At 46.6% G+C, this 17,048-nt stretch overlaps 1 protein-coding gene across 1 annotated transcript in view; it reads right to left on the bottom strand.

Moving 5' to 3' along the window:
* Positions 1-1,444: 1,444 nt before the first annotated feature.
* LOC149335418 (phospholipid phosphatase homolog 1.2 homolog) overlaps positions 1,445-17,048 on the bottom strand; it is a 65,923-nt gene continuing 50,319 nt past the window's right edge. Inside the window, exons 2-4 of the mRNA XM_089552107.1 lie at positions 13,290-13,605; positions 5,502-5,847; positions 1,445-4,836 (exon numbers count right to left, since the gene is read on the bottom strand). Of these exons, the coding sequence (XP_089408233.1) occupies positions 4,484-4,836; positions 5,502-5,847; positions 13,290-13,589 (999 nt within the window). The 5' untranslated portion in view covers positions 13,590-13,605 and the 3' untranslated portion in view covers positions 1,445-4,483. The remainder of the gene's footprint in view (positions 4,837-5,501; positions 5,848-13,289; positions 13,606-17,048) is intronic.

Here is a 17,048-nt window from a genome sequence, read left to right as displayed (position 1 = left end):
CCCGGTTCTACACTCCTAGCAAGGACGCACCTGGCGTGCCGAACTCGTTACAGACAGGCAGAGAGCTGTGGTCTATCGACTCGGATAAAGTATGCCACTGCTAACCGTAAATTTCTGCTAAGATCACTAGCTCGCGACCCATTTATATGTGCGGGCAGTGTGCAAGAGCGCGTTCTATATCGTAGTTTAGGTCAGACGTTCCAGTTAGAAGGATGCGCATTTCGCATGCGAGCACGATGCGGGACAAGAAATGGCAATGCTTCTTTAAACACTGTATGCATAAAGACACAATGTACATGCTACCACCAAATATAGGCCCGTTTGGACGACCTGAAGTGTCCAACAAAGCACACGTGCTTGCTTTTGCCTAAGGAATATTTGATGACCAGGTGAAGTCACAAAGAGCCGTGGGAGACCACCACTTTCTGATCACAAAGGGCGAGTTACCAAGCGTACGTTCACTGTGTGCGACTAGATCTTCACAAACATGGTAGAACTGACCACAGAACCGTGTACCTTCATGAGCAATGCAAGCACATTACACGAAAAGTATACTTTAGCTTCTGATCAAGGCAAGAGTTCACCTCATACGGTTTGCGGTCAGTCTTTGTCTAGCTTCCTGTGCGCTTGGCGCCGCCACCCAGTGCAAATAATCTGGTTTGCACACTGCAGAAGGTGATGCAGATGACTTTTTGGCTTACTGTCTGGACACAAGGATGCAAGCTATTTAATGACTGCCATAAGCAGCCCATTTTGACTGCAGAGAAACCTCCAGCCCTAAAATGCCTATTGCCCCAATTTTTCCATAAGAGAAGTCTGCCTCGTGTTAGTTTTGTAAATTTCAGCTGCAGTAAAGTTTCACTTGATGAGAAGCTCTGGTATCTGAAGTTTTTAGAGTGAAAGCTCTATTCCTGACGTACAAACCCAGAGAACAGCTGGTTCCATCAATTTCATCTTCAAGCTCAGCCAAGTTCAGGCCACCGCTCGGGGCGAACAGCGCAAGAACGAAGGCGCAAGAAGTCCGCTCCAAGCAACCGGTGCTCACGCGAAGGAGCAAGAAAACTGGGTGGCCAATAGCACGCTTTTCATGTCTGCCAGAGCGAATACCTTACATGCGCAGCGAAATTGGTGTAAGCACGCGAAGTGGTGCGAAAAGCAGTGAGCTCTGCGACAGATACGGTGAGTCTACCTAGGACGAAAGCAAAATCTCTGCAAGCCAATGGTCTGTACCATTGACAAACCAAGCAAAACTGAGCTATCGCTCGACAAACTTCGTCTAACCGCATTAAACCACTGCTAATCTTTGCACCCACTGGTTAATTTGTTGCTAAGGAGACATGTGTAACAAAGGCAGAACACTGTGAAGAGAAACTTCAGCTGGTGCCAGTAGTTCCCCTTTACCATAATAATCTAGACTGCCAAAACCAAGTCAAGAGAGTCCAGGCAACACCAAAAACATGTTTAATGACTAGGAAGCAACTTGGAAAATACAATGCTAGGGTGTGTATAGTCACCATCAAACATTTCTTAATATAAAGAGGTCAGGCACAGACAACACTGTACATATCTGTATTGCACAGTAACTAGAACGGGGCTAGGGGGCAGTTGTTTTTCACGGGTCACTTAAAACATGGTAAAGTCAGCCAACTACACTAAATCAGCCTTGCGATATTTGCAGAGTTTGCCAGGTCTGAATGTCGCATATACAAAATCCTGAAATAAAACCTGTGCATTTGGGAATGAGCAGATAGCAGCACGACTTTTAACAGCGAGTTTCGTGCACTGCTGGCTACTACATTACAAAAAAAAAATCAAGATTGCTAGAAAGTGATTTCAGAAGAGTCGCGTGAGAAAGTTAATTTTACAGAATGGAATTGTTGCAATCTTCTACATGCACAGCAGTGAAATGCAAACACCACACGACTGAATGACTTCAGGAAGGCACACATTATAAAAAGCAGTAGTTATAAATACGTCAGTGCATTTGGACCAACTAGAGCAGCTATTGAATGTTACTTCTCTAGACTTCGTTGCTAAAAGTGCTGAAGTGTGTGCTATGTTGTAGCAAGTGCAGTGGTGTCCTGTGTATTTCCATTCCCTAGCTCTCACGCATATTCACTCCTAGGAGAAGCTGTAAATGGTGTTCCTACAAAGTGGCACGTTTATGTATAAGTCTTCAAACTTGCACTACTATGCATAGAAAAGTGATTATCTGTGTAGATGAGCAGGCTGAAGCTCACAACTCCCTGGCCCCACAAAAGACAGTGCAGACATGGGATTATCTAGCATCAGTGGCTAGACTGGCCACTCACCAAAAGCCATGACAAAAACATTGGCACTGTAGAACACTTCCAGGTAATGCTCACTGACAGAAGTGCTAATATATTGCATGGTTATAAAATGCCAGTTTGTTTGCTGCAGCTACAAAATGTAAATAGGTGTGGCCATTGGCTGAAAGTGCTGCTGCAATATATGACAGAAAGCCAGTTTATCTCATAACAGCAACATAAATGGCTATACAATGTAAACCTCTCTTGAAGACATAATAAAACACATATCTAATAACTTCAGAAGCCTGAGTGAGGCTGCTGAGTGCTCTGCAATACTTCACAAGTATACGAGTGCAAAAATACAGCTCTTATGTATAGTGCGAGTTAGGGGGACAGCACAGCTGCCTTTTTCAATGTGACAACTCAATAAAAACTTGTAGAGTAGAAACATTAATCACAACATTTTGACTAAATGCAATACAAAACCAGAAAAAATGTACAGTACAACAAGAAATGAAAGCAGTTTTCTTACAGGCAACAATGACAGAATCTGAAAGAAAATCACAAGCTGCATTCTTCAGCGTACATAATTCTGCTAGTTGAGTATTACACCAAAGCTGAATAGACAAAAAAAAAAAAAAATCAAAAGGGAAGGACAGCCAACTAGGTGAACCTGCAAAGGCACATTTAAAATTTCAAATTTACAGTCACGGAGAGATGGCCCTTAAGGTGGCAGGAAATTGGCCTTAATGAGCCTTCACATCTTTCAGAGAAGTCCTTTCATTTGCCAAGAATAAAAGAATAAATATGCTAAGCATTTCTGCAACATTCACACCAGACACTATGACTGGCAAAAATGCTCACAAGGCACCTCACAACACGTCCAAAGAAAGCTCAATTTACTACAGCTCGGACGTACAAACAGCAAATGACAGGTGTAACAGGTGTAACATATAGGTTGTCCTTGCAAGTGCAGAATTTGGTTCTTGATTCCTAGCGACAAAATACTATCACCAGAAAATTCAGCTTTTTCACGGTCTATGTGTTCCCAATACTTCTGCAAGAAGTTGTGTACTTTCAACTTTCTTGAAATTCAGTACTTTCATTCAGGAAAAACAATAACAGCTTTGAGAATGTGCTGCTACAGCTGCTGAAAGGCTGGCATGCGCTCCAAGTACATGCAGCACACATGTATATGGGTGCAGGTTCACGTGTCCAGGCAACACTATCACAGGAGATAATAGCGTGGTGTGAGTCAATGAAAAGTATATGCCAATAGACTTAATTTGTTATTGTAAATGAAGAGGCACGTAAATATACAACTACAACTGGCAATTTTAATTTGCACTTTTAACAGTACCTTATGCATTTTACTATTTCCTCTCTGAGGAGTAAAGATCCAAAGGCTACTTTTATAAAATATTCACAGAGCAGACACAAAAGCAACAAATACACATGTTTACCTATATATACTCCCGAACTTAACTGTACAATTTGGTCCATGCTGCAAGTTCCATTCTGTGAATGGATAACCCTTGGAAAGAGTTACAGATTGTAGAACTGTCTTTGCCATTGACCCCAGTACCCACACAAACAAATTAGGAAAAAACCATAGTACAATAGAAAAGATGAGCTTATCATGCAGGCTGTTAATGCATTAGCATGCCAACAAGCACTAATGCAGTCACTTATTTGGGTATGACAGTTTATAAAGTTATGCTCATACATACTGTTGACATGAACTTACTTTAAAATAAGTCAAGTGTCAAAACTTCCAATCCATTACACTGCATTTGGCACTTATATTTTGGTCCAGTAAGAAAGAGTTCCAACAGTACAAACCATACGAATTGTTATCAGTGTCAAGGCCACAACTATTCCACAAACACGAAACATGAAACCCTCCACATGTGCCCTGCAACAGTTTATACTCTGCATAAATATAAAAAGACAAAACTGCACAGTGATGAACACAGTCTAGCTCCTTCCACGTGCATACTGTCCCAAAAATGTTAGTTGCATTAACTTTAACATGTGCGGTGCAAATGAGATGGACCCAGATGCAAGAACAGTGATACATGCTCACAAATCTCTTGGAGATTCTTCAAAACGGTCCTCAGGACCTGGAAATACGTCTTGCATACCACCACTCACAAGTTGGAAATAGACAGATCACTGGCCGACCCCTTCTTTGGGCCGTGCCGATACAGGCATCAGGAAAAGGGCCATAAAACAAACACTAGAGCTACTGTCAAACCTATTGCCCCACCCACACCTACATCCCACCAAAAGTGCATGTGCTCCACAATCCGGGACAGAGACACGGCCACAGCAGAAGCTACCAGCAAGGCCACAAGAAGGACCCTAGCCGCTGATGGCGCAACGGCATCACCTCGCCACACAAGGTATCCAACAAGGTAGAAACCCACATAGCAGCTCACACTGGAGTGGCCAGATGGGAATGAGTCAAACGCACGCGACACATCTCTTGGAGGTCCACTGCAGACATAATCTGTGACCAGGGGTGATGCAGTTGTGACTGTCGGGAGAACAGCAACCATGGAGGCTGCACAAAGTCAAATCATAAAACCACATCTGTGAGTTTCATGCAAACCAAAACCATTTCAGCAAACAGTGTACATGCTTTATTTGCTTGACTGTGCCTGATTAAGCCAATATTTTCTGATTAGGCATGCAAGTCCAGTCAACTACATAGGTCTAAGGGAATAGTTTACACAGCAATATTTATGCAATCCAACTTGAAAATTACATTTCAAACTGCTCCACACCAAAACTACCAGGTGTCCCATTCAGCCTGAGAACTTGCATGTCTCCAGTCTTTCAGCCTACCAATTACATATCGCTACGACACTCTTAGGCAGTCTGCTATTCAAGCTCAATCACAGCTTCCACTGCAAGAAGTCACTAGATAGTTTTCCTGTGGTACTGTCATTCCTGCAACTTGAATGTGCTCAGTAGTGACCAAAGAACAAGAATAAAAGCGATAACAAGAAGAGTCCTACCAGAACAATCAAGTGAAATTATATCTGCAGCTATATGGACAGTGGATCTGTGACCAATTTTAAGTTGACGTCCGCCCGTTTTCAGACACTACTGAGTACACTGAAGTTGCTATGCTGCACCAACTACTCCATTTCTTGTATTGCTGAGCTTCTGATTCAGGACAGCTTTCGATGCCCACGCCCAGGGGCCCCCATCACCTATACGCACACTGGCAGAGAAGTGTGGCGTTCCGGTGATTACGGAAGACAGGTTTGCAGGCGTCCAGGAAGTACGGGCGCTTCTCAGCCACGATGTCCTTCAGGAGCTGCGTTGCCGTGGTGACCAGCAGCAGGCCGACGATGTAACGCCGGAGCAAGCGCCCACTCCAGAAGAAGCGGTCTCGCAGTGGTGCCCCACTGCGGCGGAACTCCAGGACCAGGAGCACAGCTGGCGGTACGGTGACCACAAAGATGACCAGGTCGCGGGTGCGGACACTCTCGGCAAGGAACGGCGACTGCAAGTCTGGGTCGTCGCAGCGGAACGCTGGACGTCGCATGCTGGAACTGGAACCTGCCTGCACATGCAAAGTTTCAGTGGTGCAATATCGGGTGTGTCAACTCCAGGGATGCGCATAACACCTCTGCGCTTTGAGAATAAGACAACATTCATGTGGATGGGTTTAAGCTGGAAAAGTTACTGGCTTATTTACGCTGCCGAAAAAGCAACTAACCACCATGGTAGCAGAATAAGGTATTTTCTATGCTGAGCAAGAAAACGAGTTCAAAACCTGACAACGAAGTGGAAAAAATCCATGTGTTCCACGAAGCGAGCGAACTCCCAGCTAGAATGCTGCTCACAGCTAATCTGCTAGCTTGTTCGCACTCCAGTTTTACTCTGAAATGGCATATAGCACGAGTTGTTTCGTATTGCATACATTTGAGTGGGGTACTGACCTTTTTCAGCCAAACTGACCAAATATCCTAAAAAGTCTCAGCAACTTGTTACTCTGTGTGCATCACTCACCAATCACTGCCGGTTTGAGCTTCGCGCGAGCCAAAGGCTCCGACCAGCCGTTAGCAAGCTGCCCGCCATAACAGGTGGCAGTTAATGACTGGTTGCGGAAGGTAAAGTGGAAAGGAGCAACCCAACATAAGCACCACCAGTGGATGTGTTTAAACAGTCACCTGCAGGGACCGTGGCGCATCACTTAACCACTGCACCACTGCACCAGGAGTGTGTAGGGACTCCATGAAGATCTACGAATGCAAAGTAGAGAAAAACTCCGTCTCTGAAGTGATACGCAAAGAAGGCCACAGGGGACTGAGGGAACTTTTCCTTGTTGTTGCCTGTGTACTCTTTCACAAGCCTTCCAGCCCTTTCTTCATAGCGTATCCACGTTTTTTTCCGAAGACTCTTGCTGCTCACCTCTTCATCAATTTTTCTTAGCCTCCCCTGAAACAATACTTTGATTTGTCTCTGTGCTTCAAAGGACTACCAACCCATACCTCCTATACAGCTTCGTTTGTTGTCTTCCAATGAGCACCTAGAGCCAACCTGCCAACTGTTCTCTCGTCAATCTCTAGCATCTCTACCACATTTGATTTCGAGTATAGTATAGTCATGAGCAATGCGAGAGGGAAAAAAGCTTAAAGATTCATTTAATGATAACTTCAGAATTATCTCTGACAAGCACAGTTTTTTTCTACAGTCTAAGTAATTTTCCTCTTCGTATATAATATCTGGAAGTCATTTCAAAATGTTGTAGAGAGATAACCAGAAAATTCGCAATTCTGTGCAGAAAATTTGTTTTTCATGATATTGGTTTACAACGGTACTTTGTTTGCCAATGTGAGCCTTGCAACTAATGCACCCTTCCGCAGTCCCCGTATCGCTTCATACCTGTTGCATTATTGCACCCGTAGTGATCTATGCTCCACTGTCGCCGCATTCCTCCAACACACTGCTATCAAAATTGTGCCAGCAACATGATATCTTGCCAAGAACAGGGTGGGAAGCACTCCACTTCAAGTTATCTGCCCTCATCCATCTTTGCCAGCACAATATAAATGTAGACAATACACACTTGAGAATTTATTCCGATTGAGAAAGGCACCTATCCATATGTAGTACAAAACGAAATGCCCCGCCAAAACCAGTACACAAAAATTTGCCTGCAAACAATCCAGCGGTTTAATAGAAAGATCCAGCTCAGGAAAGACTACGAAAAAAATGGCGGGGGCTTAGCTTTGGTTAAGCCTGGTAGGTTGCGAAAGCAAAAGCGCAGCGCCTCCAACTGAAGGAACGCAGTGCGCCGCGTCTACAGGTCACGTGTGGCTACCGGCCGCCGCTGCGCGACGACTTAAAGCGTCGTCGGTAATTTTTTTTTTATATTTTGTTTGTGATGTTGTTGCGAAAGAAAGAAAATCTACAGCTGGTATGACGACACAGCGGCAGTAGCGCCACAGGTGCGCGGCGCGGCGTAACTGCGGCCGGGCTATCGAAGGAGCGAGTTGGTCGCCCATATAGGTGAGGTGCGTTTCCGCCGTCAACGCAAAGAGTCATGGGAAAATCGTCTGCTAGCTACTTCCGGTTCCAAATTGCTCAACTGATTGCATGCATCGCCCTATTCACCGCGTAAGTTGACATCGTTTATGCGATAAATAACTCGTTGTACTAGTCACTGATTGCACTGAAGCATCGAAAGACAAATTCAACTTCGCCTCATGAGCAGTCTGCAAGTTGATTCGCCTTGTAGCCTGCCGCAGTTGTGATTTTAGACGAAAGGAGCCTGGTACCTAACGCACTTTTCGCTCAAATATGGTACGTTGCGCAGCGTAGGGCTAATCACACATGCGATTGAAATAAGTAACGTGGTGACCTTGACTTCATGCAACGTATTTCCAACGGATCCCTGAAAGCAGTAAGTACTCGATAAAATATGTCTGCTCCAGAACACGCGGGCAAGCCATTTCATTTTATTCACGCAGCTCCGTACAACACAGCGTGGCATATATAATCTAACGTCTCTACTCTCCTTTGCGGAGTGTTCCTGCGTGTTTTCGCATGAAATGCCACCTGCACTGCATCTGGAATGACAAAAAGGCGACAAGGCGATTTATTACTGCACCATGCGATGTGCTGAGACGCGCGCCGCGCGCAGTGGCATATATGGGTCGTATGCTAGCACACTGGCGGCTCTACACGCTGTCAGGAAAATACGAGCATCGTCTAATCAGCTGCACAGATTGCAGTTTACCAAAGTGCGGCAAAAAACGGCAAAAAAAACTTAAGCGCTAAACATGCCGAAACACACACGAAATCACCCTCAGCGCATATGCACAACAGACGGACTACGGCGGCCGGCATATACCCAGGCAGCACAAACCGTTGGCCCAATATTGGGAGTCTGTTGGCTATGTGTGGCCCTATACAGGACCAATGTTGCCTTCATTGTCCCCATATTGGCACTGCCACAATGTGCCATTTCCAACATTGGCCCTACTTGTCCGATGTTTTCCCCATATTGGCAATGCCACTTAGTTACACCTCCAACGATGGCCCTAAATTTCCGCTGTCGTCCCCATATTGGCAGTGCCGCCTCATTACGCCCGCAACGATGGCCCTACTTGTCCGCTGTTTTCCCTGTATTGGCAGTGCCGCTCCACGACGCACCAAAGGATGTCCCTGTAATTATATGTGGTTATTTCTCTCAATCCGTTTTTTTTCAATATTCGGACTTGTTTATTTATTTATTTTTTATGACCAACAACAGCGCTAGCGTCGAACTCTGACGCGAAATTACAATAAAAAGCGCGATGTAATTGATTGCGCGAAAGTGAGCAGAGGTCAGATTCATTCACGAAGGTATACGAATTTTCAAAAGCGGCGTCTTTTGTAATTATGGTATACAAAGAAAAAAAGAAAGAGAGAAAGAGGTGCCACAATCAAGAAAATGAAATTTCGATTCGAGGAATGGTATAATAACGCACTAATTAACGTACTGCCTCGCATATCTCGCATACCACAGCCCCCGATTATAGGTTGCCGGTTCATATTCGTGTCTCAAGATATAGGCTCAACTTAACTAATAAGTTTATGCTGCACGAAACGCTGAATCGTATTACACAATGCCTCACCCACAGGATGCTCACCCTAGAAAAAAACAAATAAATCGCTTTTTCCACTAGGTCACAAATTATTGCGTGGCGCATTTTGAGAGAAGAAACGATGTGAGTAAAACGGGATTTTGGTTTTATCGCAAATAAACAGTTGACGTGAACAACTTGCTGCGCATTTACTGCGTGAAGAAGCAGCAGACGGGAAAGAAAAGGTAGATGTATGTTAAATTAAAAAAAATAATAATAATCGAACAAACGGCTCTGCTTCCTGAAGCCGCGAAGCTAAGGTGGCTAGGTTTTTTTAATGTCGCAAATTGTTTTGTTATTCTGCTGTGCTTTTTGGGTATTCTATAACGACGGCTCTAGCATACGTTTTTGCTTTAAATTATCACGTTTATCAAATTAGAGATCGGAACTTTTTCCCGGTCGCATTTCCACTAGTTTTTTTTTGCCTTTTCTTTGCGCGTATCCTTAATACCAATGAGCCATAACAGGTGCATTGCTGAGTAGCGCGCCGCGTCATTTCGAGCTAGCGCAGACACGCACGGGTGGGCCGCATGACTATGGCTTAGACCGACCTGCCTACACTGGTGTGTATAAAATGTAGGGTATTCGTCGCTCTAGAAGCGAATCATTGGATTATATTGATGAATGGTGTTGCTTGGACGTATGTCATCCTACTTTGTCCGCCACAAGTATCATATATGAAACACTCAAAGAACACGCATTGTTCCCGCTAATTTTATTGTTCTATATTTCCGGTATTTTCATAGTAACACATTTAGCTCAGCTTCAACCAAAGAGGCACACGACCGCAGAGATTACGCTAATGTTTGGAGCCGTTTTGACGAAATTCATGCCCAAGCTCCACGTTTCCACTTCCAACATCTCCGCATTGTCGTTTCCTTGCGCGCTTTTCACGTGCTCAACGCCTATGGCGCACCCTCCGGACATTCCGGAATTCTTTCACTCATTTCACCCCCCCCCCCCTCTCCACCCCCTTTTTGAAGTCCCATACAGCCGCCTTTTGCCGGGCCGAGCCTCTTTGTTGGAAGAGCGCTGGCCCTCACCATGCTAGGAGTTATTTTTTTCTTTGTGATTTTAGGTACACTGACCTTCTCTAACCTGTTTTCCCCTCGCGCCCAACTAAGCGCAACGCCGCTCATCCACCCTCCCTAGATTTTCTTCTACCCCTTTTCCAGCTGCCGTTTCTCTTGCTGCAGCAAATTCTCCGAAAAATATAAGAAACCTGTCCCATCGTCGTCTCCTCCTTTCCCGAACACTCGCCCAACGAGTATCGCCTGTAGCTAGCAAGGCGGCGAAAAGCCACACAACCAGCGTGCCGACGAAGCATGCGCGCTCAAGCTGACGCCGTTCGTTGTCGAGAATCCGCACCCGATACGATTTGACAATTATGACGGAATTCAGTAGCCTGGCCTGCAAGATTCTATTTGTGAGTACCACCATACTTTTATATTGAAATGTGTTCGGAAATGAATATGGTTCTTGGCGTAATTGCCGCTTTGAATCAGCGCCGACCTTTTTTTTCTCCGGCAGGAAAAGAGAAAGCGACAAAGCACTGGCGCCAACTTCTGAATGGCAACTTTCACAGCGAAATGTCTAGCGCAAAGGCATGCACAGAATGGTGAGAATTTTATTTTTCAGCTTTGAAAAAATGGATTTACCGAACGTTGACTATCTCTTCAATCACCGTGGCGGAGTGTTGTGTGGCCCGACTCATGTTGCGTTCATTACGACATTGGTCGTCTATCGTTTTTGCAAGATGAGTACCAGAAGCGCTTATTCTTCCACTGCAGCAGTTTTCTGGCCGCGTGTAATATTCCCGTGCCGGGTGCCTTTGTCTTGGCCAGTTGCAGGCGTACGAGAAAAAGCGGAATTCCTGGTCCCAGCGAACTTTATCCATGTTGTCCCGGAATTAATCACCCATGGACTATCGGAAGAGTGATTTCGTGTGGTTTTCAAGTAAGATTTCCGTCTGCCCCGTTACATGCATGCCAAGCGGCATCGATAATCTGCTTACTTTAAAAAAAAAGTGTATTCGGTCTCCTGCGTTCAGCGCATTTCGCTAAACTGTGCAAGCCGTCTTTGCATGGAATATTATATTTCATAGCGAAAAAAAAAATTGCTCACAGCTGTTCAATAGGGAGGAGCTGCTACCACCTGTGCCATACTTTGCTGGAACAAAAAGGCAAACAACCAGCCCGCAATAGACATATAATTTTGATAGGAAATATAAAAATAGATTGATTTTTATTAAACACTATATTTATCTCTTTTTGTGACTTTTAATATATATTTGAGGGTGTGACACGGCAAATTGGGATTAGAAATTAGCAATACGGTGGGAAAAAATTGTTAAATTCAATTCAACATTTTGCTATTAGTGTAGGGATTTATATTAAGAGTCATATAGAAATTCTACTTTCGACATATGTTGCGAGTACCTTCTCGCACACTGCGCGCCACTAAGATCAATGTGTTATTTTATTTCCTGTCTTTTTTCTGCGATGGTTGTACTTACACTCATGATCACATCATGCACCTCTTTGCAGCTGCGATGTACAGCGAGGTCATCGTGCAAGAGCTTGTCGAGGAATTTGTTTCAAGGCACTGCAAAAGTTCTCTTACAAGAGGAGTGCAACGATTAGTGCCGATATGACTCATCGATTCAGCGGCTCCGGCACAGTGCATTTCACGATGTACTGGCACCGTAGATGCAATAAATTTCGTTATTTGAATCCGTTCTTTCTTTTTTGTATGTCTGCTGACTGCTTATATGTAAAATGCTACACATACAAGCTCCGGCTGGTGGAAAACAAGCGGTATATGTCTGCATTGTTGCTGGCCAGCAAGAGGTGTGGTACAAAACTAGGTGGGACCCCCGATCGCATACAATTTCCCACTGGCCTTGCAATTGATATGCCACCTATAAAAGTTAGATCAAGGGTGGAAAAGTGGGCACAAGTCGGAGCGAACCTGGGGCTATTATTGATACTGGTGGAATGTGGGCATACTATTGGCGCGAATTTCGGGCCATTATTGACAGATCGACTGAATGTGGGCATACTATTGGCGTGAGATTGGCTGAATATGGGCATAGTATTGGCACGAATGTAGGGCCATAATTAATAGAATGGCTGAACATGGGCATAGTCTTGGCACGAACGTTGGCCATTTGTGGATAGACTGGCTGAATGTTGGGTCAATGCTGGTAGCTAGACTGGCTGAGTATAGGCACAATCTTGGCATGAATGAAGGGCCATTGTTGGAAAAAGTCTCGGATTGCTCAAATGCCAGTGTAGGACCAATATTCATGCCAATTTCCGCCACTCTTTTGCCACTGTTGGACCAATCAATTTGTGCTGCTTGGGTATCAACCATGAAAAAATACGCTTACCTCTCTAGATTGTAAATTTCTGCGCTCAGGTCATGCAGATACGTAGTACGGGCTTCTCTTTCGATGCTTCAGTGCAATCAGTGACTAGTACAACGAGTTATTTATCGCATAAACGATGTCAACTTACGCGGTGAATAGGGCGATGCATGCAATCAGTTGAGCAATTTGGAACCGGAAGTAGCTAGCAGACGATTTTCCCATGACTCTTTGCGTAGACGGCGGAAACGCACCTCACCTATTGTCTCCGCTAAAGGTCAAAAGTAACAGCGGTCGGGTCACGCGAAGGCTTGAAAGTGCGAGTAGTATTGCTTTCGCAATAAAACGCAGCAATTGGTACAACAGTCCATTAACCAAGTGAAGCCCTCTGGGAGCCTACTAACCATGCCCCCTACTTTGGTGTCTGCTGCAGCCCGGACATGGATCTGACACGCTAAGTTTCCTGAACCTCTAGTTTTCTTCCGTAGCCTCCCGCGCTCTCACCTGAAAGAGACCCGCGATGGAGAGGGATATGTAGACGGCCAACGTCGCCAGCACCACCTCGGTGGCCAGCTCGTAGAGGTTGTTCGCGGGAACCAGGGCGTCCAGGAAGACGACGAGCAGCGACGCGGCCGACCGGCGGGACTTGGTCGAGCACTGCGCATCGTGCAACGAGGACGCGTCCGCCAAGACGCAGCTGTCGCTGCTGCAGTTCTTCAGCAGCTCCTGGTCCGTCCTGTCCAACGTGGCCGAGGCGGGAGGAGCCTCGGGGTCCGCACAGTTCAGCGTCGCCGACGTCGCCATGGCCGCCGAGGTTCACCTGCGCAAGGGACGAGCCCGTGTGAGCGCACGGGGCGGAAAAGCGAACGGCGTAGACGCCGGACCACGTGATCGGCACCAGAGGCCCGAGTGACTCGAATGTATCCCACAATTCCAATAACGCGACGAATGACGTGGATGGAGGCCACACACAGAGCGCCCAGTTCTTAGCCAGGACGAAACAATTCTAAAACACCTCATACGTGACACGCTCAGCCAATGCCACGCCCCCACTATCGCCGGCATCTGCAGGCGGGCGCATAAAATGTAACAAAATCGAATGCAAGGAATCATAGCGCTACATGCGTGAGGAATTAAAAACTGGTGTTCAGGATAGCAAAGGTCGCATGAACTGTTTATCGGCATCCAAAGAGTATATCTAATCTAGGAAAAGAATCCGAATCCAGCAAGGCGCGTGGTCGACGGGCTGTGAGTCGAACTGCGCCTGCGCAGTCTTCCTGAGCCGGATCCACTAACCAATAGATGCAATCATGTTCCTGGCTTGCAATTTTTTTTTTCGTTTTTGCCCGCGGCACCGATCTCGATAACCGACGGCGCGCCGTACGCTTTCACGAAGGCAAAAACAAAATCTCGCATTCGATAAGACTTTAATCGAATCTTTGCACTATCATGGCCGGCTTACGGGCATCTACTTAATGGAGTCAGGAGAGCGGAAGCCAGCCGCGAATCGGAGCGGTTTCCGCCCGACATAAGCAGTTACATTCCTGCTGACGTACGCACAAAAAAAAACAAAGTACTGTTTGCAAGGCGCACGCAAGAGACGTTCGCGAAGAATCAGACATTAAATGCATCATAAGGATAGCGTCAACAAATTTCAGACATTGAAGTTGACCCAGAGGCTAGGTTACGCCACCATTCACTTCGGGACGGAGATCACGGAGTACTTGTCGGAGTAATCATTGACGAGTTTGAATCGAGCGGAGGGGCAGTTTTTCAGTCAGTTGTCTCTGCAATAAATGCGTGTTTTGCAGCCGGACAAACAACAACATGGGCGTTAAGAGGCGCAGTATCGAGTTTTACGAAGAACGAAAATTAGGTGAAGGTGTCCTCAGGGTCCCTCTAAGTCAGAAAGGGTTCACGAGTAAGGACCCTGAGAATATTCGAAAAACAGCGAATCAAATACCCTTCTATTCGAAACGCCGAACGGATCGCGTTGGGTCTAATGTGAAGTCTAAAAAAAAACTAATCTGCAATAATTTCGAATACGGCACGCCGTACTTTTAACTCGACAGCGTTAGTACACCCCATGTCGGAAAAAATTGATCGGCGACCGCTTGAAGCATCGCAGCCGGCCGCTCCAGCAACCTAGGTCACGTGACCTTGTGACGTCATCGCAACCCGTCCACCGGATAGTAAGCAAACTGACCACCGTGGCAGCTCGTTTAACTGTATCGCGTCCTACCCTGAAGGCGTAGTTTAAGCGCCCCTCCAGTTCTTCATTAATAAACGATTGTTTCACGAACACTCGATTGGTCTGTGCGGGAAGAAGGGTTCAGCACCGTGACTCGGTCCATTCGTGCGGCGGCGTCTACAATACTCAGAGACTGCCTTCAACCGTGGGCAACGCGACAAGGTACATGCATGTTTAGGAAACTCTGCATTCATGCCCGACATCGGGACACACCGATCGAACCCTCAATCCCTCTCATCGACTGAGATTCAGCAGCAAAATAATTTTCTTGCGCGTATGACACTGAGTTAGTATACAGACTTCCGAAAGCTACAGATTTTCACGACTCATCATAGCGCAGCCACCAGTGCTTCGCTATTTCGCATGGATATTCGTTGTGGTCCAATTTTTAGGGGTAACCCCTCTGGGTAAAGTAGATTTGTAATGAGAGAAATTACCCATTAGCATCCACCCAAAGCTCAGCCACACGGCTAAAAGGGAAAGCTATGCAGATTCCCCAGAAACTTCGCAGTTGACGAAAAATTCGACCTGGCCTGGGGTTCGAACCCAGGACCACCGCTAGTGCGGGACAGCCGTTCTACCTAAAGTCCGTAGATCAGCTTATCAGCTTACCAACTGTGCTAACCAGGACGGCTAGCAAATAGCAGGGCGAGAGTGAATCGATCAGCTCAAAGTGGGAACGGTGTTTGTCCGGTATTCAAGGAAATCCAGCAAGTTGGAGTAGATTTGTAATAAGGGAGTAATAATATGAAAAAATATATTCGCTTTGTACGAGTGTTCGCAGAAGTAGCGAATAATCACAAAATTTTTCCAGTTCGATTCGGTTTGGAAAAAGTATACTGTCAGAACACTGCTACTCACGAGTGATACAGGAGATAGTTCCTTGGGAACTAAACTCAGATGTCACGACTATCACCATCAGCAGCAGTTATTCACCCCACAGACAATCCGCTCGTCAGGAGGACTCGGCAGTGCAGTCAGTCGCACTTTACCCATTTCAACCCAGTGCCATTCGTTTTCTCGGCGTTTTCCCACGCCGAGGGAGCTAAACAAACAGCGCCCTCTCTTTTCCAAAAACTGTACTTCGATGTCCCCTCTCTCTCACCCCAGCTACTACTTTTTTGTTTTTCTACCGATCCGCGCCAGTCGCTCCCTTCTCGCAGATCGAGACGGCGACCAAGCACAACAAGCGGCCATGAATGGAAGCCGCTTTCCAGCACCAAAACCGACCGTGCGGGGCGGCCAAGGGAAAGGCGACGAAGGCAGCGGCCCCAACCAAGGCCAGCGTCGTTTTTAGCCGAACCGGCGCCACCACGCCACAGCCAAGGCGGCGGAGGCACTCGACCTCTGACGAGCCATCGCTGCCGCCGTCGCATCAGCGTCTCTCTCCTGCCAGAGGCAGACGCGGCGGGCCAAGAATAAAAACGGGCACCCAAGGCGCCCCCAGTTGGGCGTTTCGGCGGAAAACAAACCCATACACACACAAGCTACGCACACTCGAGACCGCAGACACATTTGTGACGACGCGAGCTCGTCGAAGAGAGCAGGTGCTCTATGGCTGGTCCCGACGCAAAAACGAAACAAACAAAAAGCTCGAAAACAAAATCCCGCGCACAGTCATCACCGTCCAACAAACGACTTCTTCACCGCCGCGGTGGCGGCGGCGGAGGCGCGCTAAGTGCGCTCATTCAAAAACCCCGTCCGCCAGCGGTAAGCACCCTTTCTTTCACAAACAACGTCGACGGCACACAGACGACAGCGGTGGCTCAGCGGAGGAGCCAGCGGAGGCGGGGGGAATTCGACGGCTGCAGTCATCGCAGCGATGGTCAACGTTCTCTCACGTATGCGTAGTAATAGGTTTCTTTCTTCGTCGTTAACGGCTTTCTCCTAGCTCGTCGATTCTCGGAAACGGGGGAAGCCCTCCATCTCCCGCTCTTTCCCAACCCCGACCGTTCCAGTGATCCCCGGTCGTACGATTATCGCGCCCGTTGGATGGAAGATCTGAGAATCCT

The sequence above is a fragment of the Amblyomma mixtum genome, chromosome 7 (genome assembly GCF_055824585.1).
Source record: "Amblyomma mixtum isolate Tamu chromosome 7, ASM5582458v1, whole genome shotgun sequence".
Taxonomy (NCBI): Eukaryota; Metazoa; Arthropoda; class Arachnida; order Ixodida; family Ixodidae; genus Amblyomma; species Amblyomma mixtum.
Note: the sequence above shows the minus strand (reverse complement) of the source record. Positions and strands in the feature narration are given on the sequence as shown.